The sequence below is a fragment of the Schistocerca serialis genome, chromosome 4 (assembly GCF_023864345.2).
Source record: "Schistocerca serialis cubense isolate TAMUIC-IGC-003099 chromosome 4, iqSchSeri2.2, whole genome shotgun sequence".
Classification (NCBI taxonomy): Eukaryota; Metazoa; Arthropoda; class Insecta; order Orthoptera; family Acrididae; genus Schistocerca; species Schistocerca serialis.
This window is the reverse complement of record NC_064641.1, coordinates 629,421,835-629,444,906: the sequence shown is the minus strand read 5'-3', so window position 1 is coordinate 629,444,906 and position 23,072 is coordinate 629,421,835. Positions and strand designations below refer to the sequence as shown.

At 45.8% G+C, this 23,072-nt stretch overlaps 1 protein-coding gene across 2 annotated transcripts in view; it reads right to left on the bottom strand.

Annotated features, from left to right (window-relative positions):
* LOC126475457 (breast cancer anti-estrogen resistance protein 1) overlaps positions 1-23,072 on the bottom strand; it is a 547,820-nt gene that overhangs the window by 20,055 nt on the left and 504,693 nt on the right. For both annotated transcript variants that reach the window (XM_050103334.1, XM_050103335.1), the window contains exons 4-6: positions 13,558-13,717; positions 10,797-11,140; positions 2,695-3,081 (exon numbers count right to left, since the gene is read on the bottom strand). In XM_050103334.1, coding sequence (XP_049959291.1) covers positions 2,695-3,081; positions 10,797-11,140; positions 13,558-13,717 — 891 coding nt within the window. The remainder of the gene's footprint in view (positions 1-2,694; positions 3,082-10,796; positions 11,141-13,557; positions 13,718-23,072) is intronic.

The window sequence follows — 23,072 nt, the reverse complement described above, 5'->3', positions numbered from 1 at the left end:
AGGACACGGTCCCTACCCTACATATTTCCAAAGGATAGGGAGCCGTCCTACACCTGAATGTGTCTGTGGTGCCCCTGTAGGGACGCCTGAGCATGTTGTCCTGGAATGCCTGGAGTTCAAGCCAGTTGCCTTTGAGGCAAGGCAAGAACTACAAAATACACCAATAATGGAAGCATTAAGAAACCCTAAAACTTACAGCACACTATAAAATCTGGTTGATCAAGTCTCACAGTTTTCAAAATAAATATTTGAATAAAACTACTGAATTACTAGAGAAAATCCGTACTCCTAAGGACTGACTGAGGAGTATTGTGCATTATCAGTGGCAAAAACCAACAGTTACATTCCCATGGAGAGTGGAATGGCAGGTTCTCGTCCTCTCTGGATTGCCGTTGGCTAGGGTGCCTGTCTGCCTATCTCCAATGGGGGACTTAAATGGTCTGGGGACCGCAAAGAGGGCAAGAAGGAAGATGATGGAGGGACCTCCCTGCTCTATGGAAACATAGACACGAGTGGTGCCCCAAGGGGGGATTCCAATGGAAGGGTTGCCTTTTTGCAGTCCAAACTCAAACCCGATCAAGACACAAACTCGACCAGACACTGAGTTGTATAAACTGCAAACTGTAATTGTACAAATTGTAAATACTTGGTATACGTTGATTTTCTCCATGTTTTCTGATTTTGTTTGTAAAACTTTTTTGGTTTATGTTAGCACAGAAGCACAAGTTCAGATCCACATTCGTAGCAGTAGATTCCTCGTAAAATAGTTTTTGTGTATACAGCGCAGAAGCACAAGTTTAGTTTCACATTGTGTAGCAGTAGATTCTTTTGTAAAGTAGTCTTTGTGTTAAGTAAGGGTGGTGGAGGGAAGAAAAATAAATGTGAAATGGCAGTGGTTTTCTTAGGTAGTAGATGGCCCACCTCCTCGTGGTAGGGATGGGCAACGCTCCCGAATATCTGGAGTGACTAAGAAGGCGATTTTTTGTAACATTTTGTTGTAAAAGTACACTATAAATGTAGATATCACTGTTATTGTAAGTCATTAGTAATGTCTAGAAAGTAGCAGCCACTTTTGTTACTAGGTAATGGGTTATGTAAGTTAACAATAAAAAAAGGATGTTCCTTTGGACATGCACACATGTCTGAAGAAACACTGCTCTGACAGACACTGCACTAATACACTATTGGCCATTAAAATTGCCATACTGCAAAGATGACGTGCTACAGACGCAAAATTTAACTGACAGGAAGAACATGCTGTGATATGCAAATGATTAGCTTTTCAGAGCTTTCACACAAGGTTGGTGCCAGTGGCGATACCTACAACGTGCTGACATGAGGAAAGTTTCCAACCGATTTCTCATACACAAACAGCAGTTGACTGGTGAAATGTTGTTGTGATGTCTCGTGTAAGGAGGAGAAATGCGTACCATCACGTTTCTGACTTTGATAAAGGTGAGAATGTAGCCTATCGCAGTTGCGGTTTATCGTATCGCGACATTGCTGCTCGCGTTGGTCAAGATCCAATAACTGTTAGCAGAATGTGGAATCAGTGGGTTCAGGAGGATAATATGGAATGCCGTGCTGGATCCCAACAGCCTCGTGTCACTAGCAGTCGAGATGACAGGCATCTTATCCGCTTGGCTGTAACAGATCGTGCAGCCACGTCTCGATCCCTGAGTCAACAGATGGGAACGTTTGCAAGACAACAACCATCTGCACGAACAGTTCGACGACGTTTGCAGCAACACGGACTATCAGTTCGGAGACCACGGCTGCGGTTACCCTTGACGCTGCATCACAGACAGGGGCACCTGCGATGGTGTACTCAACGACGAACCTGGGTGCACCAATGGCAAAACGTCATTTTTTCGGATGAATCCAGGTTCTGTTTACAGCATCATGAGGGTCACATCCGTGTTTGGCGACACTGCAGTGAACGCACATTGGAAGCGTGTATTCATCATCGCCATACTGGTGTATCACCTGGCGTGACTGTACGGGGAGCCATCAGTTACACGTCTCGGTCACCTCTCGTTCGCATTGACGGCACTTTGAACAGTGGACATTACATTTCGGATGTGTTACGACCCGTGGCTCTACCCTTCATTCGATCCCTGTGAAACCCTACATTTCAGCAGGATAATGCATGACCGCATGTTGCAGGTCCTTTACGGGCCTTTCTGGATACAGAAAATGTTCGACTGCTGCCCTGGCCAGCACATTTTCCAGATCTCTCACCAATTGAAAACGTCTGGTCAATGGTGGCCGAGCAACTGGCTCGTCACCATACGCCAGTCACTACTCTCGATGAACTGTGGTATCGTGTCGAAGCTGCACGGGCAGCTGTACATGTACACGCCACCCAAGCTCTGTTTGACTCAGTGGCCAGACGTATCAAGGCCGTTATTACGGCCAGAGGTGGTTGTTCTGGGTGCTGATTTCTCAGGATCTATTCACCCAAATTGTGTGAAAATGTACTTAAATGTCAGTTCTAGTATAATATATTTGTCCAATGAATACGCGTTTATCATCTGCATTACTTCTCGGTGTAGCAATTTTAGTGGACAGTAGTGTATACATGAATGCGCCATAAAATTTATTCGCCCTGCCGTTGCATATCGCAGAGGGCTGAGCATCACGCGCCTGCAGCTCGGCCGAGCGTGAACGGGAGTTAAGCAGGGAAATGCCGACCTGGTCCCTGGCGAGGCGGTCGAGGTCCCAGTTGGCGGCGTCGAGCTGCGCGGCCGCGTCCTGCACGAGGCGGTCGGCGTCTCGCAGCGCGCGCGCCAGCGGCCGCAGCTTGGGGGCGAGCGCCTTGTCGGGCGCGCGCGCCGCGTTGCCCAGCGCGCCCTCGCAGAAGTCGGCCAGGTCGTGCAGCGACGAGCGCAGCCGCACCGCCGCCAGCCGCACGTCCATGAGGCGCGCCTCCAGCCGGTCGCGCCGCCGCCACTGCGGGCCCGCCAGCCCCAGCAGCCGCGACGTCGCGCCCGCCGCCTCCGCCTGCAGCCGCTCCAGCGAGTCCAGCGCAGAGCCCAGCTCCAGCGGCAGCGGGCTGCTCGCCGGCGGCACGTCGTACAGCTGCAACCGTTACTACTGCTATACGAGGGCATTCGAAAAGTTAAGATACAATGGCTCGCAGTCCTTAAATAGAACATTTATTTAGAAAACGTCAGTTACATCTTATTAACTGGATTATTTGTTATTTTTCGACATAATCACCCCCATTATCCGAACATTTGTTAAGTCGGTGCACAAGCTATTGTACCCCAGAGTCATGGAAGGTTGTCGGAACCACATGTCAACTTCATCTTTGATCTCTTCATCGTCGTGGAATGATTTTCCAACAAGATGTGACTTCAAGTAACGGAAGACATGGAAGTCGGTGGGCGCAAGGTCCGGGCTGTATGGCGGATGGTCCAATACGTCCCATTTCAATTGTTTGAGTAGTGCTTTGTTTACGAGCGCTGAGTGAGGCCGGGCGTTGTCATGAAGCAATCGGACTCCACTTGTCAGCATTCCCCTCCGTTTGTTTTGAATTGCCATTCGAAGACGTTTCAAAGTCTGGCAATATGCAGCAGCATTAATTGTCTTTCCAGGAGGCACAAATTCCAACAGAAGAATGCCTTGTCTGTCCCAAAAAACAGAAGCCATGATTTTCTTCGCTGAAATCGACGTTTTGCGTTTCTTGGCTTTTGGTGAATTCGAATGGCGCCATTGCATTAATTGTTGCTTGGATTCAGGTGTATGGGATAAACCCACGTCTCATCACCTGTCACAACGCGATCAAGGAACTCATCACCTACTTCAGCATAGTGTGTGAGGAAGTCGAGTGTAAAGCCCATCCTTTTCTTTTTGTGTTCTTCCGTTAACAGTTTTGGAACCCAGCGCGCACACAATTTCCTGTACCCTAACTTGACAGTCACAACGTCATAAAGTGTTGTCATTGACACGTCCGGTATGATCTGATGCAATTCTTTCAATGTGAGACGTCTATTCACACGAACTGCTTCCTCTGTTCTCCGAAGAAGGCATCAGAGATCACAGATGGCCGACCTGTTCTTTGTTCGTCATGAACATCAGTCCTACCTTCAGAGAAATGACTACACCATTTCGCTACATTTTGTCGATTCGTAATGTTCCCATAAACAGAGACAATTTCTTTGTGAATATCCACTGGTTGCTCACCGTTTGCATGAAGAAAACGTATGACGGAGCGCACTCGCATTTGGCGGGATTCTGAATTGGCGCAGCCATTTCAAACACGACGTACTCCAATCAGAAGCAACGTTCAACTGCCGAACGACCACAAGGAGAAAGCTAACGGTTCAAGGTTAACACCAGTGTTGCCAACTTGCTCGCCAAAACTCTTCTGTTCCTCTGGCGTAAGATGTATCTTTACTTTCCGAAATACCCTCGTATAACTCACCTACAGAATGAGAGAAGCCGAGACGTTTGGGCGCAACATCCTCCGGTAGGATTTCTGGACCGAGAATGCTATCTGGACATTCACTCATCACATAGTACAAGCTACAGTTGGTATTTTAATTTTTCCGAGACGTCTGATTGTGTAGATTATGATACTCTCTTTGAAAAACTCAAGTTTTATGGAACTGATGGATTTACACACAGCTGATTCGAATCATACTTGACAAACAGAATGCAAAAGGTTGTGCTGAATAATTCAGGCACTGTCGGAGAGGTAGAAAATTTTAGTGACTCGGAAAACAGCACAAATGCTGTCACACAGGGTTCAATTTTGGGCCCATTCCTATTTCAGTGACCTCCAATTAACACTCAACAAGCAAAAGAGACACTTTCTGCAGATGACATAAGTATTATAACAAATCCCATTAGAGAGAAAGCGACAGAAGAGTTGGTAAACGGAATTGGTTCTCTCAAAATGGACTGCACCTAAATTTTGAAAAATCACGCTACATTCAGTTTTGACCAACAAAAAGTCACACCAACCTCTGATGTTATGCTGGCGTAAGCCGTCGCCAGGAGGCCAGAGGGCAAAGATGAAGCGCGAAGATCGATTAGTAGGTGCTGGATCAAGTGCGCCTATCACGAGAGAGGTCAGAGAGACACCTGCAAGCAACGCGGCGCCAACGCCCGCTCAACAGGATGTATTTAGGCCGCTGCTGACCGGAGGGCCTCCCTCAATCATCCAGTCTGACGTCTGTCAGTTTACTCACAGAGCGGATTTAGTTCATCACAGGCTACTACAGTACATAGTGTTCAGATGAGTGACTATTATTATTATTATTATTATTATTATTATAGCGGGATTAGTTTACCTCAATCAGAATCGTACTTTACTAGCAGTGACAAACTAAAGTTTGTAATGGCGAGATTACCGATTTTGACATTACATCAGTCGGCAAAAGGACTATTACTACCACAAAACATGGACTCTATTCAAGTTAAGTACATATTTTCAGTTCATGTAAATAAAGCACCGTATTAACCCACGTGTGCATTTCTGTTGTAGAAAGAGGATACCGACCATCCATAAAAACATCGTCTCCCTTGCTCCGTTGCGTACAAGACTCCACAGACGTAGCACATGAGCCGGACTCACAAGGGGAAGGCCTCAGACACGGCCAACCGATTCGGCTCAAATTTGGCAGGTCGCTTGTGTACAACCTAAAATGAAGGAGTCTAAGATATTTTGGGTCAACACCCCCTCGTTTTTGAGAATATCGCCCCTAAAGGTTATGACAAGCAATCAACACAAAATTGACGGTATCGATAGATAATTGTAAGTAGAGTATTTTTCATCATCAGATATGAGGTCCGAAAACGCATACTTTTCCAGAAATGGGGGTAAGAAACTTTTACAACTGCCGCTTCTGTACCGACACGCAAAAAGCTTTTCGCCGGTAGCGCCCCTAGCGCAATGGCCAAAGTAACTGGTTCGGAATGGGAGAACCCGGGTTCGAATCTCGAAGAAACCTAGCGGATGTTATTCTTTTCGTTTGTATCTTTCCATGTCTCAATTGATAGGGATAGGAGGGTTAATAAGGTAAGTAAATCAATAAGGAATGATAATAATAAGGTAGGCAAACTAATTTCCCAAACGACGTGAGTTAGTAAAGTATTAAACTTTTAAGCCTTGTCACATGAAAACAACTCCGAGTAAGAGTGCTGCGAATTCGTCACGAGGGATCACAGATAGCCAACCGCGCGACGCTTGTTTACAGCGAGGTACAGGACAGAATGCACGCGCGGAGAGTTAAGTTGTCCTGGTTGCCTCTTCGTCATATCATAGTTGGGAACCTGGAAGAGTGAAGGTGTCCAGCACGAGCCTTATAGAAGTCAATCGGAAAGAGTTGTTTTCCGTCATTAGGCTGCCGCGAACCTCGCGGATACATGTAGTGATTTTTCCGTCGTTAATGCACCGAATGAAATACGTTTTGTGAATGAATACAGTGCCCTTCCGTAAGTAACATATGAAGAGTACTGTATGTAGTTTGTAGTAACTAGCTCGTCTGTTTATGTTGTAGTAACTAGTTATTGTTTGTTGTGTCCTATCTTTCGAGATTCGAACCCGGGTTCTTCGAGACCCAGCGAGTTACCTTGGCCGGTGCGCTATCAGCGCTGTCGCCGAAAAGCGTTTACCATGGGGTTACAGAAGCGACAGTTATGTAAGGTTCATTCCTCGATTTCTAGAAAAGTTTGCGTTTGCGGACCCCATACCCGATGATGAAAAATGCTCTATTTACAATTATCTATCGATCCCTCCAATTTTGAGTCGATTGCTCTTCACAACTTCTGGGGTGATTTTCTCAAAAACGAGGTGGTGTTGACTCAAAATAACTTAGATTGCTTCGTTTTAGGTTGTACACAAGCGACCTGCCAAATTTGAGCCGAATCCGTTGGCCGTGTCTGAGACCTTCCCCTTGTCAGTAAATAGTGTAGAATGCTCCAAATTTTTGGCTGTACATATTGAAAACTTGAACTGCAAGAAGCATATTACCGAGTTTCTCAAACAATTAATTTCAGTCACTATTGCTCTTCCTACAGCAGCTAATCATTGAATCACACGTATAAGCTTTCTAACATATTTGGCATATTTCCATCCAATAATGTCATACGGAATAATTTTCTGGGGTAACTCATCACTTAGAAAGAAAGTATTGATTGCACAAACACGAGCAGTAAGAATAATATGTGGTGTTCACTCATGTATGTACATCTTCAAGGAGCTAGCCATTTTAACTGCGCCGCCGCAATATATATATTCGCTAATGAAATTTTTCATAAATAATCTATCACAATTTGAGAAGAACAGTGATGTACATACCTCACAACACTACAGCGGTAAATGATCTTCATTACACCTTGTTAAAGCTGTCAGTGGATCACAACACCATAAATTTTTGATCATTTTCTCAGCAATATAAAATGTCTGACAGGCAGCGAAGCAAGCTTTAAATTTAATTTAAAATCATATCTCCTGGACAGCTCTTATTCCACTCATGACGCGCAAATTACCTCGACTATATACGAATTTATCCAGTATTTGAGAAAGAGAGCACTTAGCGACTTCCAACGAACTTAAAAAATAATTTCGAACTTTTCTAAGCATTTTCTAATGAAAGGAAAGGAAAACAATTTATCGCCTACTAAATGTTCGTTGCTCATGCGGTGAAATTTCAGCATCACACATGATGTTTTCATTTATTATTTAGATTCTCATTTCGCAAACATTATCCACGTATACCACTGCAGGTACATGTAACATTATATCTTTGTACAACGCACAGTTTACGAGCTTTCCGAGAGGGATTTGCCAAATATTTCTTACATGAGCCTATAAAGGAGATGTCACTTCTTTGGTTTATATGTTTTGGCTTCGGCTTTTTCATTAGTCTTTGGTTCAATAAACTAGAACTAATAAAACCATCCTAATTAGAGTTCTGCGTCTTCAGCATAAGGTTTTAGATGCTTAACGTAAAATAATTAACAATTAACTCATTTGAGAAGTAATGACGTCTGAAGCTATTTTACACAGGGCAGTTCGATTAACACGTTCACGCCAGCGCTGCGAATTGTGTTTCTCGCTATAGGGCGACGCGCGTTTTCATGCTATCTTACATCTAGTGGCGCTGCTTTATATTTTCACGCCGTAGGGTGGGTTTCGTATTCAAACGCCCTAGGCTACTATTTTAATATATTGACCTATTATTTTTTAAACGAGAGATCATATAAAATAATTTTACACTAAATTGATCACAAATTATGTGACATTTTATTTGTTCAGATATTCAGAGCTGTTCGTTACACCTGGTTGATAGGTAATACATCACACCTTATTGTATTGTTAGTAGCACAACTGATAAAAGTCGAGCGCGAACCACCTGTGGTAGACGCCTTTCGATGAGATGTTTTAGCGTGAGCCATCCGGCGGTATTCGTCGTCATGGACGTGTTAAGACCAGGTTCTCATTCAAAATGGTCGAAAATTCGGTTTTTAATTGCTTTTTTTGAAAGGTATATGTGTCTAGAATGTTGGGAAGAAAAGATTTTTTTTTAATCCGTGTGTTTCAAAAGTCTCAACAGCCCATTGTTCGAAGCAGTGTGACGGCCGCCGTGGTATGCTCTCAGCTGGAGACGCCCGGCTCGGGTAGAAACTTGTGCCGTGACGCACGTTCACAAATTGATTTATATTGCAGTATGCATGCAAACATATTCGCCGAGAAAGCCGACGAACAACGTGTGCAGGCTGCCGAACGCAGTATATCCAGATAGGCTTTTCTCGCCAAGAAGAACGAGGGAACTGCTCTCCAAGAACAATTAACGAAAAGGTTGTTATACGGAATTGCAGACTAAACGCAAGTAACAAAAACACTTCTTTTGGTCAAAACAATTTTCGGTCCACCACATTGGATTAGCCATTTTAAATTTTCAAAATGTAACTTCAGATCTGTGTTCAGCGACATCAAAAATTTATAACAACATTTAGTTTTATGCAAATTGAACTAATAACACATATAAAAGTTTTTCCTAAACTTTAAACAGGTCTTTCTCGTGAAAAGATTTGTCAAAACTGCGTGCAGCAAAAAGTAAAAACGGATCAACAAATCAACTCCTACCTTTGACCCCTCGAAAGGTAAACACTTTTATAATAATAAATTTATTATTATAATTATTATAATGTTGTTCTACCAAGAACCGACGGAAGATTCTGTTAATATGGTAAACACTTACGTTGGGAGCTTTTGCTCATATTGTATGAAAGTTGTTAATATTAACTATTTTTTGTAAAGTGAACAAAACCTCCACAAATCGAACTGAAAGTTCGAGTTAGCACTATATCGTTAACTTTAAGTTGATTTCATTGTGGTAATGCATCAACTCCAATAAATTTAATGTACCATTGACTGATGTTATCAATTTTTGATTTCGGGTAACTCCTGAGGGGCTACGCTGCCCGTAGTCTGCGTACTTTAAACTCGCATGCCCTTGATCAAACCATAGTTAAGGGCGACATTTTTGTTATTGAAAATCTAACATAAAGTTCAACGTATGGTCAGTCATAAACACGAAATAGATCCTTTGTATGTCTTTTCACCGTCTCAAAAAATGCCTATTTTTTGCTCATTTGAATGAAAACCTGGCCTTAAAGAATCGGAGGTGGGGAGTTTACTGTTGGGTCCTAAGATAATCGACGGACTGTACAGACTGCGAGTAATAGGAGAGAGATCGGGATAGGTAACGGCTCATGGGAGTCAATAAGGAAAGAACGACTAAAGTTCGACATCAGACCTAAAGTCTCTGATAAGCGTTTCAAGGAAGTAAAGAAGTAGATAAAGAGCATTGGACTGAATCAGGAAAACATCTGTAGCCGCTGAAGGTACCGATCACAGATCAGCAGTTTTAAAGGCTTCCACGATGACCAGTAGCACAACAGCCGCTGGACAGACGAGAGAAGGCAGGCGTCCAGAAAAAGATTGCTTTATAGTTACATAACGTGGTTTTAATGTCCCTAAAAGAAAAAAACGTCTATTATAAATCATCGAAAAAAGAAGCGAGTTCAATGCACCCTGTTACTCTATATGGCTGTGTGTTCATAGACTACAAGTGAGCATTTGTCAGGGTGAAACGAAACTTATTATGGGAAGAACTAGGAAATATGGAAATTTCAGTCCACTCAATCAATAATAGGATAAGGATTCATCCTTTAAAATGCGATTTAATTTAAGCGAATACTAAACAGGCAGTTAAGGGTGTATTTTCAATCACTGGACGACCTCTAGAGATGTCGGTCGATCACGATACATTTGCGACTTCAGGTAACCCCAAAGCCAATAATCGCACGGACTGAGGTCTGGGGACCTGGGAGGCCAAGCATGACGAAAGTGGCGGCTGAGCACACGATCATCACCATCATCGCGCAAGAGATCTTTCAAGCGTCTAGCAATATGGGTGGTTATAATAAAACCCCATGTCATTCCAAGCATGTGTGTCAATTTTTATCTCTCTATCTACATTATTCCGAGGTTTATTAAGTTTTCAAATTTATACTGACTTTTGATCACCCGGTATATTGTGAAAAGCAATGGTCCCGTAACACTCCCCTGTGGCACGCCAGAGGTTACTTTAACGTCTGTAGACGTCTCCCCATTGAGAACAACATGCTGTGTGACCAACTGCGACACAAACAGTGTTCTGTACTTATAAAAAAAAATATAGGAGAGCTCGTGCTTCTGCTCGCAACGCTACACTTAGGCAGGAATGGGGCTGTGTGTCGTGCAGGCGGACTGCTGCAGACGAAGTAGTGGTACTCACCTGTTGCTGGTGTTGCTGCTGCTTGTCGGGATGCGGGGGCGTCTGTGGCGGGGGCGGGGGCGGCGTGGTGAAGGCGGGCCGCTGGGGGCGCGGCACGTCGTACTCGGCGGCGAGCAGGCTGGAGCGGTTGGAGCCGGGCAGCGACGAGTCGGCCGTCAGCGACGACGCCGACGAGGAGGGCGTGAGCGGCGCGCCCAGCGGTCGCGGCACGTCGTAGCTGTCCGGGCAGGGCTGCGGGCCGGGGGCGGCGGGGGCGGAGGCGGGGGCGGGCGGCACGACGGCCGTGGGCCGCGGGTAGCGCGGCGTGTCGTAGCAGCCGCGCGGCACGTCGTACGACTCCCCGCCTGCAAAGCGACAAGGCGCGCTCCGCGTCAGACCGGGCGACCCCGTCCGCGACGGCGGCGGCGTCGGGCTCGGCGTCAGCGTCGGCGGCGCCGTCGGCGTCTGCGGCCTGCTGGGCAGCGGCCGCGCCGGCCTCGGCACGTCGTAGTAGCCGCGCGGCACGTCGTAACTCTCGCCCTCGTCCGACGCGTCGTCTGCAACACAGCCCGCTCGTCAGCAGCCGCTCTAGCCCCTGCTCTGCTCTGGGGCTCGCCCCACTTCCCAGTACAACTCGCTCTCGACGACTAAAGATATCGCAGCACGTCTAATGACGTCCACGACAATGGACTCGTGGGGCTCACACTCTTGTGCGCGTGTTTAAGGCCGGTATTACACTATCAAGTTTCTTTGTCAAATATCTTTGTCCACTATCTTTGTCAAAGATATTTGATAGTGTAATAGGGAACTCTGTCAAATGTCGTCCAATATTTGATCAAATCTAGGGCCTCGCTGTAGATTTGATCAAAGAAGTCGCTTGTCTTCTGTTCACTGCAATGTGACATGTTGCCACACGGAGCGCTAGCATCGCTGCAGCATTCTGTGGTCTGTAGTGTTTTTATAAACATTGCCGGTAAATACAATTGGTGTTTGCCGACAACTACAAAATTAATAGAGATTTATGAAGCTGATGAGGCGCTTTACAACGTGAGGCACGCTGAATACAAAAATAGATTAAGGAGATTGGAGATCTGATCTGATCTGATCTGATCTGATCTGATCTGACCTGACCTGACCTGACCTGACCTGACCCTCTCTTGTAGCAAGGAATCGGAGTTTTACAGTGAGCCTGTCTTCTGCAGATATAGCAGTTCTTAAGTGAGTATTATGCTTTGTGATGTGAGGATACACTTCACTGAGCACATACTGAAATGCATGCTCATCCATTCTTAAGTAATTGATGTAAGACTTGACGCCCTCCACTATAAGCTCACGTAACAAGTTTTGTTGAATGCTTTTATCGTGTCGTCGTAAAACCCACGGCTTCACCCAGGTATATTTCCTTTTTTTCCCACCCTTCTCTTCCACATGTGCACACAGTGCAGTTGTGGTACATGCAACTGCTGCAGTTAATAACAAGTTGTTGTTGTCAGCCATCTTGAACTTTGACGAAAAATATGATGACAGTGTAATACCCCTTCTAGCGCTATGTCAAACATCTTTGTCAAATATATTTGACATATATTTGATCACATTTTTGATCAAATCTTTGAGAAATAAATTTGATACTGTAATACCGGCCTAACGAACTGACACCACTTAGCCAGCTCGCACGTCAAGCATCTTATAAGTGTAGCCGTCTCGTGTAGGTTGTAACACTAGCTCACCGGACAACATTTTAGTCAACCCCCTCCCCCCTAAAAGAGTATACTAACCGATTTTGAGCTCTGCAGATAGTGTACGAGGTATGTTCAAAAAATTCCCGAACTTTTGTACTTTCGCTCCAATGGTGTTGGTTCAAATGGCTCTAAGCACTATGGGAGTTAACATTTAAGGTCATTAGTCCCCTAGACTTAGAACTACGTAAACCTAACTAACGTAAGGACATCACACACATCCATGCCCGAGGCAGGATACGAACCTGCGACGGTAGCAGCAGCGCGGTTCCAGACTGAAGTGCCTAGAGCCAGCTGTGTTTCACAAGAACGATGTTTTCCAAATCCGTGTTGACTTTGTGTCAATAGACCGTTTTCTTCGAGGTAATTCATAATGTTTGAACACAATATATGTGCCAAAATCGTGCTGAATATCTTGGTGTAGTTGTGGCAGTTCCTTCGCGTTGCGATTTCACAGTCACGTCAATAACAGTCGACTCAGCCAGCTTGAGAAGGGATAAAATGTCCCTCAAGGGTTTGTGACACAGGTGATATCCAATCACGCTAGAGAAGGGATGAAATGCCCCTGACGGGTTTGTGATGCAAATGATATCCAACCACGCTAGTGCACATTCGAAGTCGCTGAGCCGGCCGCGGTGGCCGAGCGGTTTTAGGCGCTTCAGTCCGGAACCACGCGGCTCCTACGGTTCCTGCCTCGGGCATGGCTGTGTGTGATGTCCTTAGGTTAGTTAGGTTCACGTAGTTCTAAGTCTAGGGGACTGATGACCTCCCATAGTGCTCAGAACCATTTGAAGTCGCTGAGCTCCCCTGACTGACCGATTCGACTGTTACTGCTTCTCTATTGATAACACAGTTGTCCCCGCTTCCTTTTCTACTGGCGTGTCCGCCTTTCGTTACATCTAGAGGTCAACTTCGCATTACGTATGGGTGTCCCCATACTTTTGATTAGATTGTGTTTGTTGTAAAGATTTTGTGACCTCCTTCTGAAATCTCGCTTTTTCTAGGCGTGAGACTCGATGCACGGCTGGTGAGCAGCCGGTGCTTACCTTGCGAGGTGACGGGCTCCGGCGGCAGTACGACGTGCGAGGACCCAGGCGGCACGTCGTACTTCTCCTGCGCGGCCGCGGCGGCGCTGGCAGCGGCGGGCCCGCGCTGCGGCGGCAGGTCGTACAGGTACACGTCGCCCACCTTCTGCGGGGTCAGCACCTGCAACACGACGGACCGGCAGTTAGCCGAGAGCCGAGCACGGCGACTGGCGGCAATGCGAGTCACGCGCAGGAACGGAACATGAGCGCACCCAGGGTTACCACATATTGCAAAGCAAGAAAGAGGGCACTTTCTATAGTTTAGGATGAAAAGAGGGTACTTGCCGTATTTTAACCTTATTTCATAAGAAACAAAAAAAATATAACTATTACCTTAGAGCCCACGTCCTATCTACAGGGTGTATCAAAAGAATCCTCGGATTTGGCACGTCTATATTTATGAAATTACACTAAAGAGCCAAAAAACCGGTACACCTGTCTAACAACGTCTACTGCTCCCGCGAGCACGCAGAAGTGTCGCAACACGACGTGGCGTGGACTCGACTAATGTCTGAAGTAGTGCTGGAGAGAACTGACACCTTCAATCCTGCAGGACTGTCCGTAAATCCGTAAAAGGAGGTGGAGATCTCTTATGAACAGCAAGTTGCAAGGCATCTCAGGTATGCTCTATAATGTTCATGTCTGGGGAGTTTGGTGGCCAGAGGAAGTATTTCAAATGGTTTAAATGGCTCTGAGCACTATGGGACTTAACTTCTAAGGTCATCAGTCCCCTAGAACTTAGAACTACTTAAACCTAACTAACCTAAGGACATCACACACATCCATGCCCGAGGCAGGATTCGAACCTTCCACCGTAGCAGTCGCGCGGTTCTCGACTGAAGCGCCTACAACCGCTCGGCCACCGTGGCCGGCCCGGAAGTGTTTAAACTCAGAAGAGTGTTCCTGGAGCCACTCTGTAGCAATTCTGGACGCGTGGCGTGTCGCAGTGTCCTGCTGGAATTGCCCAAGTCCCTCGGAATACAAAATGGGCATGAATGGATGCAGGTGACAAGGCAGGATGCTTACATACGTGCCCCCTGTCACCGTCGTATCTAGACGTACCAGGGGTCCCACATCACTCCAATTGCATACGCCCGCCGGCCGGTGTGGCCGTGCGGTCTAGGCGCTTCAGTCTAGAACCGTGTGACCGCTCCGGTCGCAGGTTCGAATCCTGCCTCGGGCATGGATGTGTGTGATGTCCTTAGGTTAGTTAGGTTTAAGTAGTTCTAAGTTCTAGGGGACTGATGACCACAGATGTTAAGTCCCATAGTGCTCAGAGCCCTCTGCATACGCCCACACCACCACAGAGCCTCCACCAGCTTGAATAGTCTCCTGCTGGCATGCAGGGTCCATGGATTAATAAGGTTGTCTCCATACCCGTACACATCCATGCGCTCGATACAATTTGAAACGAGTCTCGTTCGACGACATGCTTCCAGTCCAGTCCAGTGTCTGTGTTGACGGTGGCCGAGCGATTCTAGACGCTTCAGTCCGGAACCGCGCGACCACTACGGTCGCAGGTTCGAATCCTGCCTCGGCATCGATGTGTGTGATGTCCTTAGATTAGTTAGGTTTAAGTAGTTCTAAGTTCTAGGGGACTGATGACCTCAGATGTTAAGTCCCACAGTGCTCAAAGCTATTTTTTCGGTGTTGACGGGCCCAGGCGAGGCGTAAAGCTTTGTGTCGAGCAGTCATCCAGGGTACCCGAACGGGCGTTCGGCTCCGAAAGCCCATATCAGTGATGTTTCGTTGAATGGTTCCCACGCTGACACTTACTGATGGCCCAGCATTGAAATCTGCAGCAATATGCGGAAGGGTTGCGCTTCTGTCACGTTGAACGATTCTCTTCAGTCATCGTCGGTCCTGTTCTTGCAGGATCTTTTTTCGGCCTCAGCGACGTCGTAGATTTGGTGTTTTACCGGATTCCTGATATTCACGGTGTACACAAGAAATGGTCGTACGGGAGAATCCCCACTTCATCGCTATCTCGGAGATGCTGTGTCCAATCGCTTGTGCGCCAACTATAACACCGCGTTCAAACTCACTTAAACCTTGATAATCTGCCATTGCAGCAGCAGTAACCGATCTAACATCTGTGCCGTATTCTGCCTGTTTACATATCTCTGTATTCGAATACGCGTGCCTACACCCGTTTCTTTGGTACTTCAGTGTAATAAACATATACAATGCATTTTGTTTTTTGATGAACAGGAAACAAAGTTTTTCTCTATACCTTTCCATAGGTGTTCAATAAGGCCCCCTTGAGATACACGCCATATGTCAATGCGGTATTCAAATTGTTCCCACACTGCAGCGAGCATGTGTTTAGTTACAGCTTCCACAGCTGCTGTTATGCGATGTCTCAGTTCATTATTTGTTCTTGGTAACGGAGAAACATAAACAGAGAATCTTATATAAACCCACACAAGAAATAATCCCATACAGTCAGGTCCGGTGACCTTGGAGGCCAGTAATGCAAGGCTGAATCATTTGGTCCAGTGTGACCGATCCATCGTTAAGTAAACCTTCGATTTAAAAATTCGCGCACTTCCAGACGTCCCCCATCCTGCTGGTAAATGAAGTCGTACGAATCAGGCTCCAACTGCGGGAAAAGAAGGTTCTCAAGCATATCGATATATGTGCTTCCTTTAACAGTGTTCTCAGCAGAGAAAAATGGACCGTACACATTTTCCCATGAAACTGCACAAAACATGTTTAATTTTGGAGAGTCCCGCTCACGTTGCACAACTTCATGTCGTTCTATACAGGAACCGATTCGAGAGCATTAATATGTGAAAGGGATGGAGATATGCAGGGCGTTTCAGTCTTTGCATCAAACGCCTAGAGATGATAGATCACGTGACAGCGAACAACTTTCGGTATGGACAAAATGTTCGCTGAACCTCCCCGGCGACGCTTTGCGTCGTTTTGTTGTTAATTAAACCCAGGAGAAATGGCAGCTTGTACTAAGGTGTCGGTGCCGTACGTATGCAATGTATGTTGCCTATAATAAGAGTCATATGCTCTGCGTGAAAGATACCAGGCCCAACACATGATTCGCTTCCAAAATATCTTTCTCCTCTTAGACATGCCAATTCTTAAAGTTTCTTTGGTGAAAATCACTCCGTCAGTTTACTGGGGCACGTATTATGCAGCACACCTGATTAATATGCCCTGCCAGTTCTGTGAAATATCCTCGTCCAATGGCCGACGAATTCTATAGAAAGACACCTACGTCGCAAAGAAACGTCGGTGAACATTTTGCCTGTAACAAAAGTTGTACCCCGTGACGTCATCTGTCACCCCTAGACGTTTGACGTCAAGACTTTGAAAAACCCTGTGTAAAAAGAAATAACGCGGAGATTCAGAGCGGACTGTATTGAGCGGCAGTTCTACACGACCTACCAGTTAATTACGCGGAAACGCTTGCCTCTTGTATTCGGTGTCAGATGGAGGCCCTCTCGTTATGTCGAGCGGACGAAAACAGCAAAATTGTAAAGATAATACGATACTGCAGTGCCTGTGTTGTTAAAAAGAACGATGCAATGTTCCTTCGGATATGCATGCATGTCCGAAGGAGTAGGCACTGCGGCGTATGCAGCCGCTATGAATGAAACCCAAACTTCCATATGTGGTTGTGACGCGGGGACGACGACGTATGGATGTTTGGGTCTGGCCGCGAGTCGCGCACAGATAGGCAACGAAGTTAAGGCAACCGCAAGCGTAAAGCGGGAAATACGCAATCGAATCCCGGTCCGCCACAAATTTTCATTGTCTTAGGTCAATTATACAGCTGGCGGCTGTTCGAATAAGCAACTGCGGATACATTTCATGTAAATTGTAATGAGTATTAGTTTCCCTTATTTAGTTTGTTACTAATTTACAATGATTGGCACAAAAACAACGAAAAAAGAATAGCGTTATTGACGCGAGCATTGCGACTCCGAGCTGTGTGTCTTGAATTGTAAGAGTGTAATGACATTAAAAAAAAACGGTGAGATATCAACAGTAGGGGCGGGTGCGTGGGGGAGTGTGTGCAAGCGCGCGCGCGCGTGTGTGTGTGTGTGTGTGTGTGTGTGTGTGTGTGTGTGTGTGTGTGAGTGAGTGAGTGAGAGAGAGAGAGAGAGAGAGAGAGAGAGAGAGAGAGAGAGAGACGGACGGTAAGTGGGAAGTTTGCCCTCGGCGACGTACAGTCACTAACTTTCGTGCCAAGGCCCACACACGGAGTTTTGATAACCAGTATTACGTGAGGAGTCCAGCAATATACAACAGCCCTGTAGAAGTCGCTTCTATACTGTCCTCGGAGAAAAGATTAGGTATTTAAGCAGTTTTTTCTTCCAGCGCTCCATACGTGAGGGAACAGGAAGGAACCCTAATATGTAATTAATAAGTATCCTTTCCTACTCACTTCGCAGTGGTTTGCAGACTATGCACATCGATGTAAATACGAACATAGATAACGGTAGCGTGTCGCAATGGTACAAAGGTGTCGGTTGCTACGAGATGGAAAAACAGATGGCGGTAATTTAGTTACCAAGTGGTGTGCGAAGCATACGCAAAAGATGGCCCAAACCAATCAGATCATTGTTCAGTTAAAATTAAAATATAATTAAAAACATCAGTGACTTTCAAAATACTGTTCCAGTCCACATTCTTCAGCCAGTCGACAACTTTATCGTGAATGAAATCATCTTTCTCGATTGAATGCCTCCAGATGTGAACCTCAAACGCGACATTCGATATTCTAGTTGTCAGTTCCACAGTTACATGCAGCCGCAAGTTGTATACCCAGTCGTGTGGGGTAGCCGCGCGGTCTGGAGGGCCTTGCCACGGTTCGCGCGGCTCCCCCCGTGGGAGGTTCGAGTCCCCCCTCGGACATGGGTGTGTGTGTTGCCCTTAGCGTAAGTTAGTTTAAGTTAGATTAAGTAGTGTGTAAGCCTAGGGACCGATGACCTCAGCAGTTTAGTCCCATAGGAACTTACTGCAAATTTTGTATACCCAGTTTTACCGCTGAATTAGCACATAATCCGTGGTTTGGATGCACTATTTTGGTACTTGTCCATAGTGGGCGAGATAGGTCGCATCACAGAGGTCAAGTATTCTTTTTTCAGTTGGGATGCTACATCGTGTGCGCTCTGCTTGTCCCGAGAATGGAACCGCGCGACCGCTACGGTCGCAGGTTCGAATCTTGCTTCGGGCATCGATGTGTGTGATGTCCTTAGGTTAGTTAGGTTTAAGTAGTTCTAATTCTAGGGGACTGATGACCTCAGATATTAAGTTCCATACTGCTCAGAGCCATTTGAACCATTTGAGTTGGCTGCTCGTTGGACGGTATTTTCCCATATTCTCGCACAATATCCTTTTACTTTCTGTGGTGTGGCAGGGAAATATCGCAGTGTGCTGGTGACCCAGTGGAGCGGACTGGACTCAATGGCTCCTGATGTCAGTCTTATTGTGTAGTTTAGTCGCACCTCAATCATCTCTGCAAGACAGCTGTTAAGCCAAGTGGGGGCACAATGTTCTGGTACAGAACATACCAAGCAGGTGACCGCAGCGTGTTCGCCTGTGGTCACCACACTATGTTTTGGACAGGATATAATTTAACGCTACAATTTCAGATATCGTTAGGGAAAGGTAGATACCCTCCTGGACTAGTATTCTTGCAAGGGAAGATATCGCGGAGTTATTGGTTTCTTTAGAATGAATCTGCCACAATGTCGTTGGTATGACTTGCTGAAGTTCATAGTACAGAAATGGAAAAACAAGGTGAATGTACGCCGCATCAACAGTCCCCAGTAGAAGGTTTGTTTGAGTACAATGTACACCAATGAGGAGAAAGCAGAAATGTTACACATTTGAAGCGGTCAGGGTAAATGACAGACGTGCATTTTCCTCGTATTTCCACTGTAGCAAGTGGACGAATTAGGTTACTTCAGGTACCCGCTGTGTCTGCTAGCACAAAACAGCCTAAGTCAATTTTGTGTTACATTCTTAGCAGCGTCATGTTTACGTGCATAGTTCACTTCGATATATCTTTTTGAACAGATATTCAGGCGAGGAAGTGGTTTAGCGAATAAGAAATACAGGGTGTCATTTAAAGGCGTACTGCTTTTCATATCTTCGTGATGAATTACGCTACAAGAAAGAAAATCATAGCGGTTAATGTTTGGTTGTTTGTTTGGTGCATGTTTTACTTTGCTTGTGGAAGAAACGTTTCTTGGCGTGGTCCATATAAATGGGACACGTTGTATAACACGTACAAGCTCTTTCTGAACGTAAAATGACTAATAATGGTCCTGACACACTTCTACATCCACAAAGTTAGTCCACAAGCCATCATATGGTGCACGGCGGCGGGTACCTCGTGCCTTGCACTACTACTAGTTATTTCCTTTGCTGTTCGACTTGAAACGGAGCGAGGGAGAGACGGCTGCCCTTAAGCCTCCGTGCGAGCACTGTTTCTCTTGTCTTCGCGGTCCTGACGCGAAATGTCCGTTATCGGCAGCAGAATCGTTCTGCAGTCAGCCGGAAATGCAGGATCTTTAAATTTTCTCAATAAGGGTCCACCAAAAGAACATCGTATTCCCTCCAGAGATTCTCATTTGAGTTCACAAAGCACTCCGTAATTCTCACGTGTTGATCAAACCCACCGGTAATAAATGTCGTCCCTTAATTCAATCTGACGTGGATCCATAACGCTCGAGCAGTACTCAAAAATGTGTCGCACAAATGTTCTATGAGAGATATCATTCATAAATGATCTACACTTTCCTAAGATTCTCTCAGTAAACTGAAGTCGGCTATTCACCTTTCCTACTAACGTCTCTCCACGCACGTTCCATTTCATATCGCTTTGCAATGTATCGAAGTGACTGTGTCAAGAAGTACACCACTAATACTGCATTTGAACATCACGATTGTTTTCCTTGATCGTCTGTGTTAACTTACGTTTACAGCAAGTTGTTGTTCATCACACGAAATACAAATTTTCTCTAAGTTATCCTGTACCCTTCTACAGTGACTCAACGACAACACTTTACCGTAAATTACAATGCCATCAGCAAATATTCGCAGAATGCTGCTCGCCATGTCCGTTAGATCATTTAATATGGATACAGAGAATAAGAGCTGTCCTGTCACACTTCCCTCGGTCACTCTTCACGATATCTTGTCTCTGATGAACAACAAATGAACACTCGACATCTAGGAGTCTGCGAGCCACTCATTTAAATGGGAAAGAGTTCCCTATTCGCGGACCTTTGTTAACCCTTTGACTATCAATTTCATTTCAAAAGCATTACTGTGTGATTATCTTAATGTCTTGGTCAGAAGTAACAATATGAGAAGAATATTTCCCGATATTCCATTTTCCACTGGGTTTGGGGGGCAGGGGTGTGGGGTATAACATACAGAATTATGAAGTACCTTGTGGTATCGATAGCTACGATGCCACAACGTAAGTGCGCTCTCGTAGGTTGGCACTACGAGAGCAAACGAACAACGCCGACGACAGCGCTCTCTAGCCGGCACTGTGCAGCTCCACGAGCGCCGCTCCAGATTCATCCCATTTGATCACGAGCCGACGACCAACCAACATTGTTTCATTTTCATAGTGGGCGAGCCACTAAATATTTTGCCTGTGTAACTTACGTTAGCTTTGATACATCCGGCTTCGGACCTACGTGCTCCTTCAGTACAAAGTTATGTATTCACGTTTTCTATTGTCTTGAGATATGGTGAAACCACTTTTACTTTACTGCAGTACCGAGAGTTCTGCCTCACCTGCTATTCCTAGCTTCCTACATTCGGCCTACCCTCTAAATTACAGGAGCAGACTACGCGCCGCCTTCCAGGCGGGATACAAAATACCTCCTGCGTTTCTGAAGACGACTGCGCATAAACTACCACAATATACTGAAAACAGACACACATCAGTAGAGAGAACATCTCTCCCAGTTTCTAATTCACACTATACGTTCTAAATATGGGCTTCGTTTGTAATGTGGCAAGCATCATTTCGTGAGCGCAAGTCGTTGACAATACGTGCCCGGGAAGGGGCGAAGGCAGTCCCCTTTGCGAATCTACTAATTAGGTTGCCTATCTGCAGGTGCGAACTAATGCGAAGTGACAGTACGGAGACGAGGGTTAACCGTGAAACTTGAGGACATCACAACCTACATGTGCTATCTGTAACTAAAAGAATTCTGGTAACCATTAGTAGGCTTCCCTTTATCAGTAGGAAGTCAATACATAGTAGTAACATATGCAACAGATTTCAACTGTTTCTCTGATAGCCTATCGTGGAACACATACAGGGTGTCAATTACTGAAATAATGGAAAAAAACCTAAATTAGTTAGCAACTACGGCGTGCACACACTTTATTCCCAACAGGTATTCGGATTTAGGTTTAGAGACGCTTGCTACGCTTGCCATCATTGGCGATGATGTGGCGCGGACAACTAGCGAAATTCTGCATGACCCGCTGAAGTGTCGGAACGTCGATGCTGTTGATAACCTTCTGAATGGTTGTTTTCTTCTCAGCAACGGTTTTGCGGTTATAGCTGTACACCTTGTCTTTAATATAGCCCCACAAAAAGGAGTCGCATTTGTTCAATTCTGGAGAATATGGCGGCCAATCCAGACTCACGCCAGTGGCCTCTGAGTACCACAGAGTAGAACGGGGTCCCCAAAGTGTTTCTCCAGGATATCACTATCCTGCTTCGATGGGGTCGAGCTCCGTCCTGCATGAATCTTGTCGAAATCAGGGTCACTTTGAATAACGGGGATGACACCATGCCGGCCGCGGTGGCCGAGCGGTTCTAGGCGCTACAGTCTGGAACAGCGCGACCACTACGGTTGCAGGTTCGAATCCTGCCTCGGGCATGGATGTGTGTGATGTAGGTTTAAGTAGTTCTAAGTTCTAGGGGACTGACGACCTCAGAAGTTAAGTCTCATAGTGCTCAGAGCCATTTGAACCATTTTTTTGATGAAACCATCTTTTGGAACTTTCACGTACCGTTCGGTAGTCACAGTGCCATCAAGGAATATCGCACCGATTATTCCGTGACTAGACGTTGCACACCACACAGTCACCCGTTGAGGGTGAAGAGACTTCTTGATCGCAAAACGCAGGTTCTCAGTCTCCCAAATGCGAAAATTTTACTTATTGACGAACCTATCCAAATGAAAATGGGCTTCGTCGCTAAACTAAACCATGTATGCGCATACTAATTCCCATCTTCCCCCCGGTCAGCCGTGCAGTTTGAACGTTCTAACGCAAACCTTTCTGGAATTATGACAATTTTATATCATATAGTTCAATGGTAGTCAAAGGATAACAGCCTGCAGTGGGCCACGGTATCAAACGCTTTCCGGAAATGTAGGTATATGGCATACGAATGTTACCCTTTATCCATGATAGGCAGGATACCGTGTGAGAAAAGGCCAAGGTGAGTTTCGCACGTGCGATGCCTT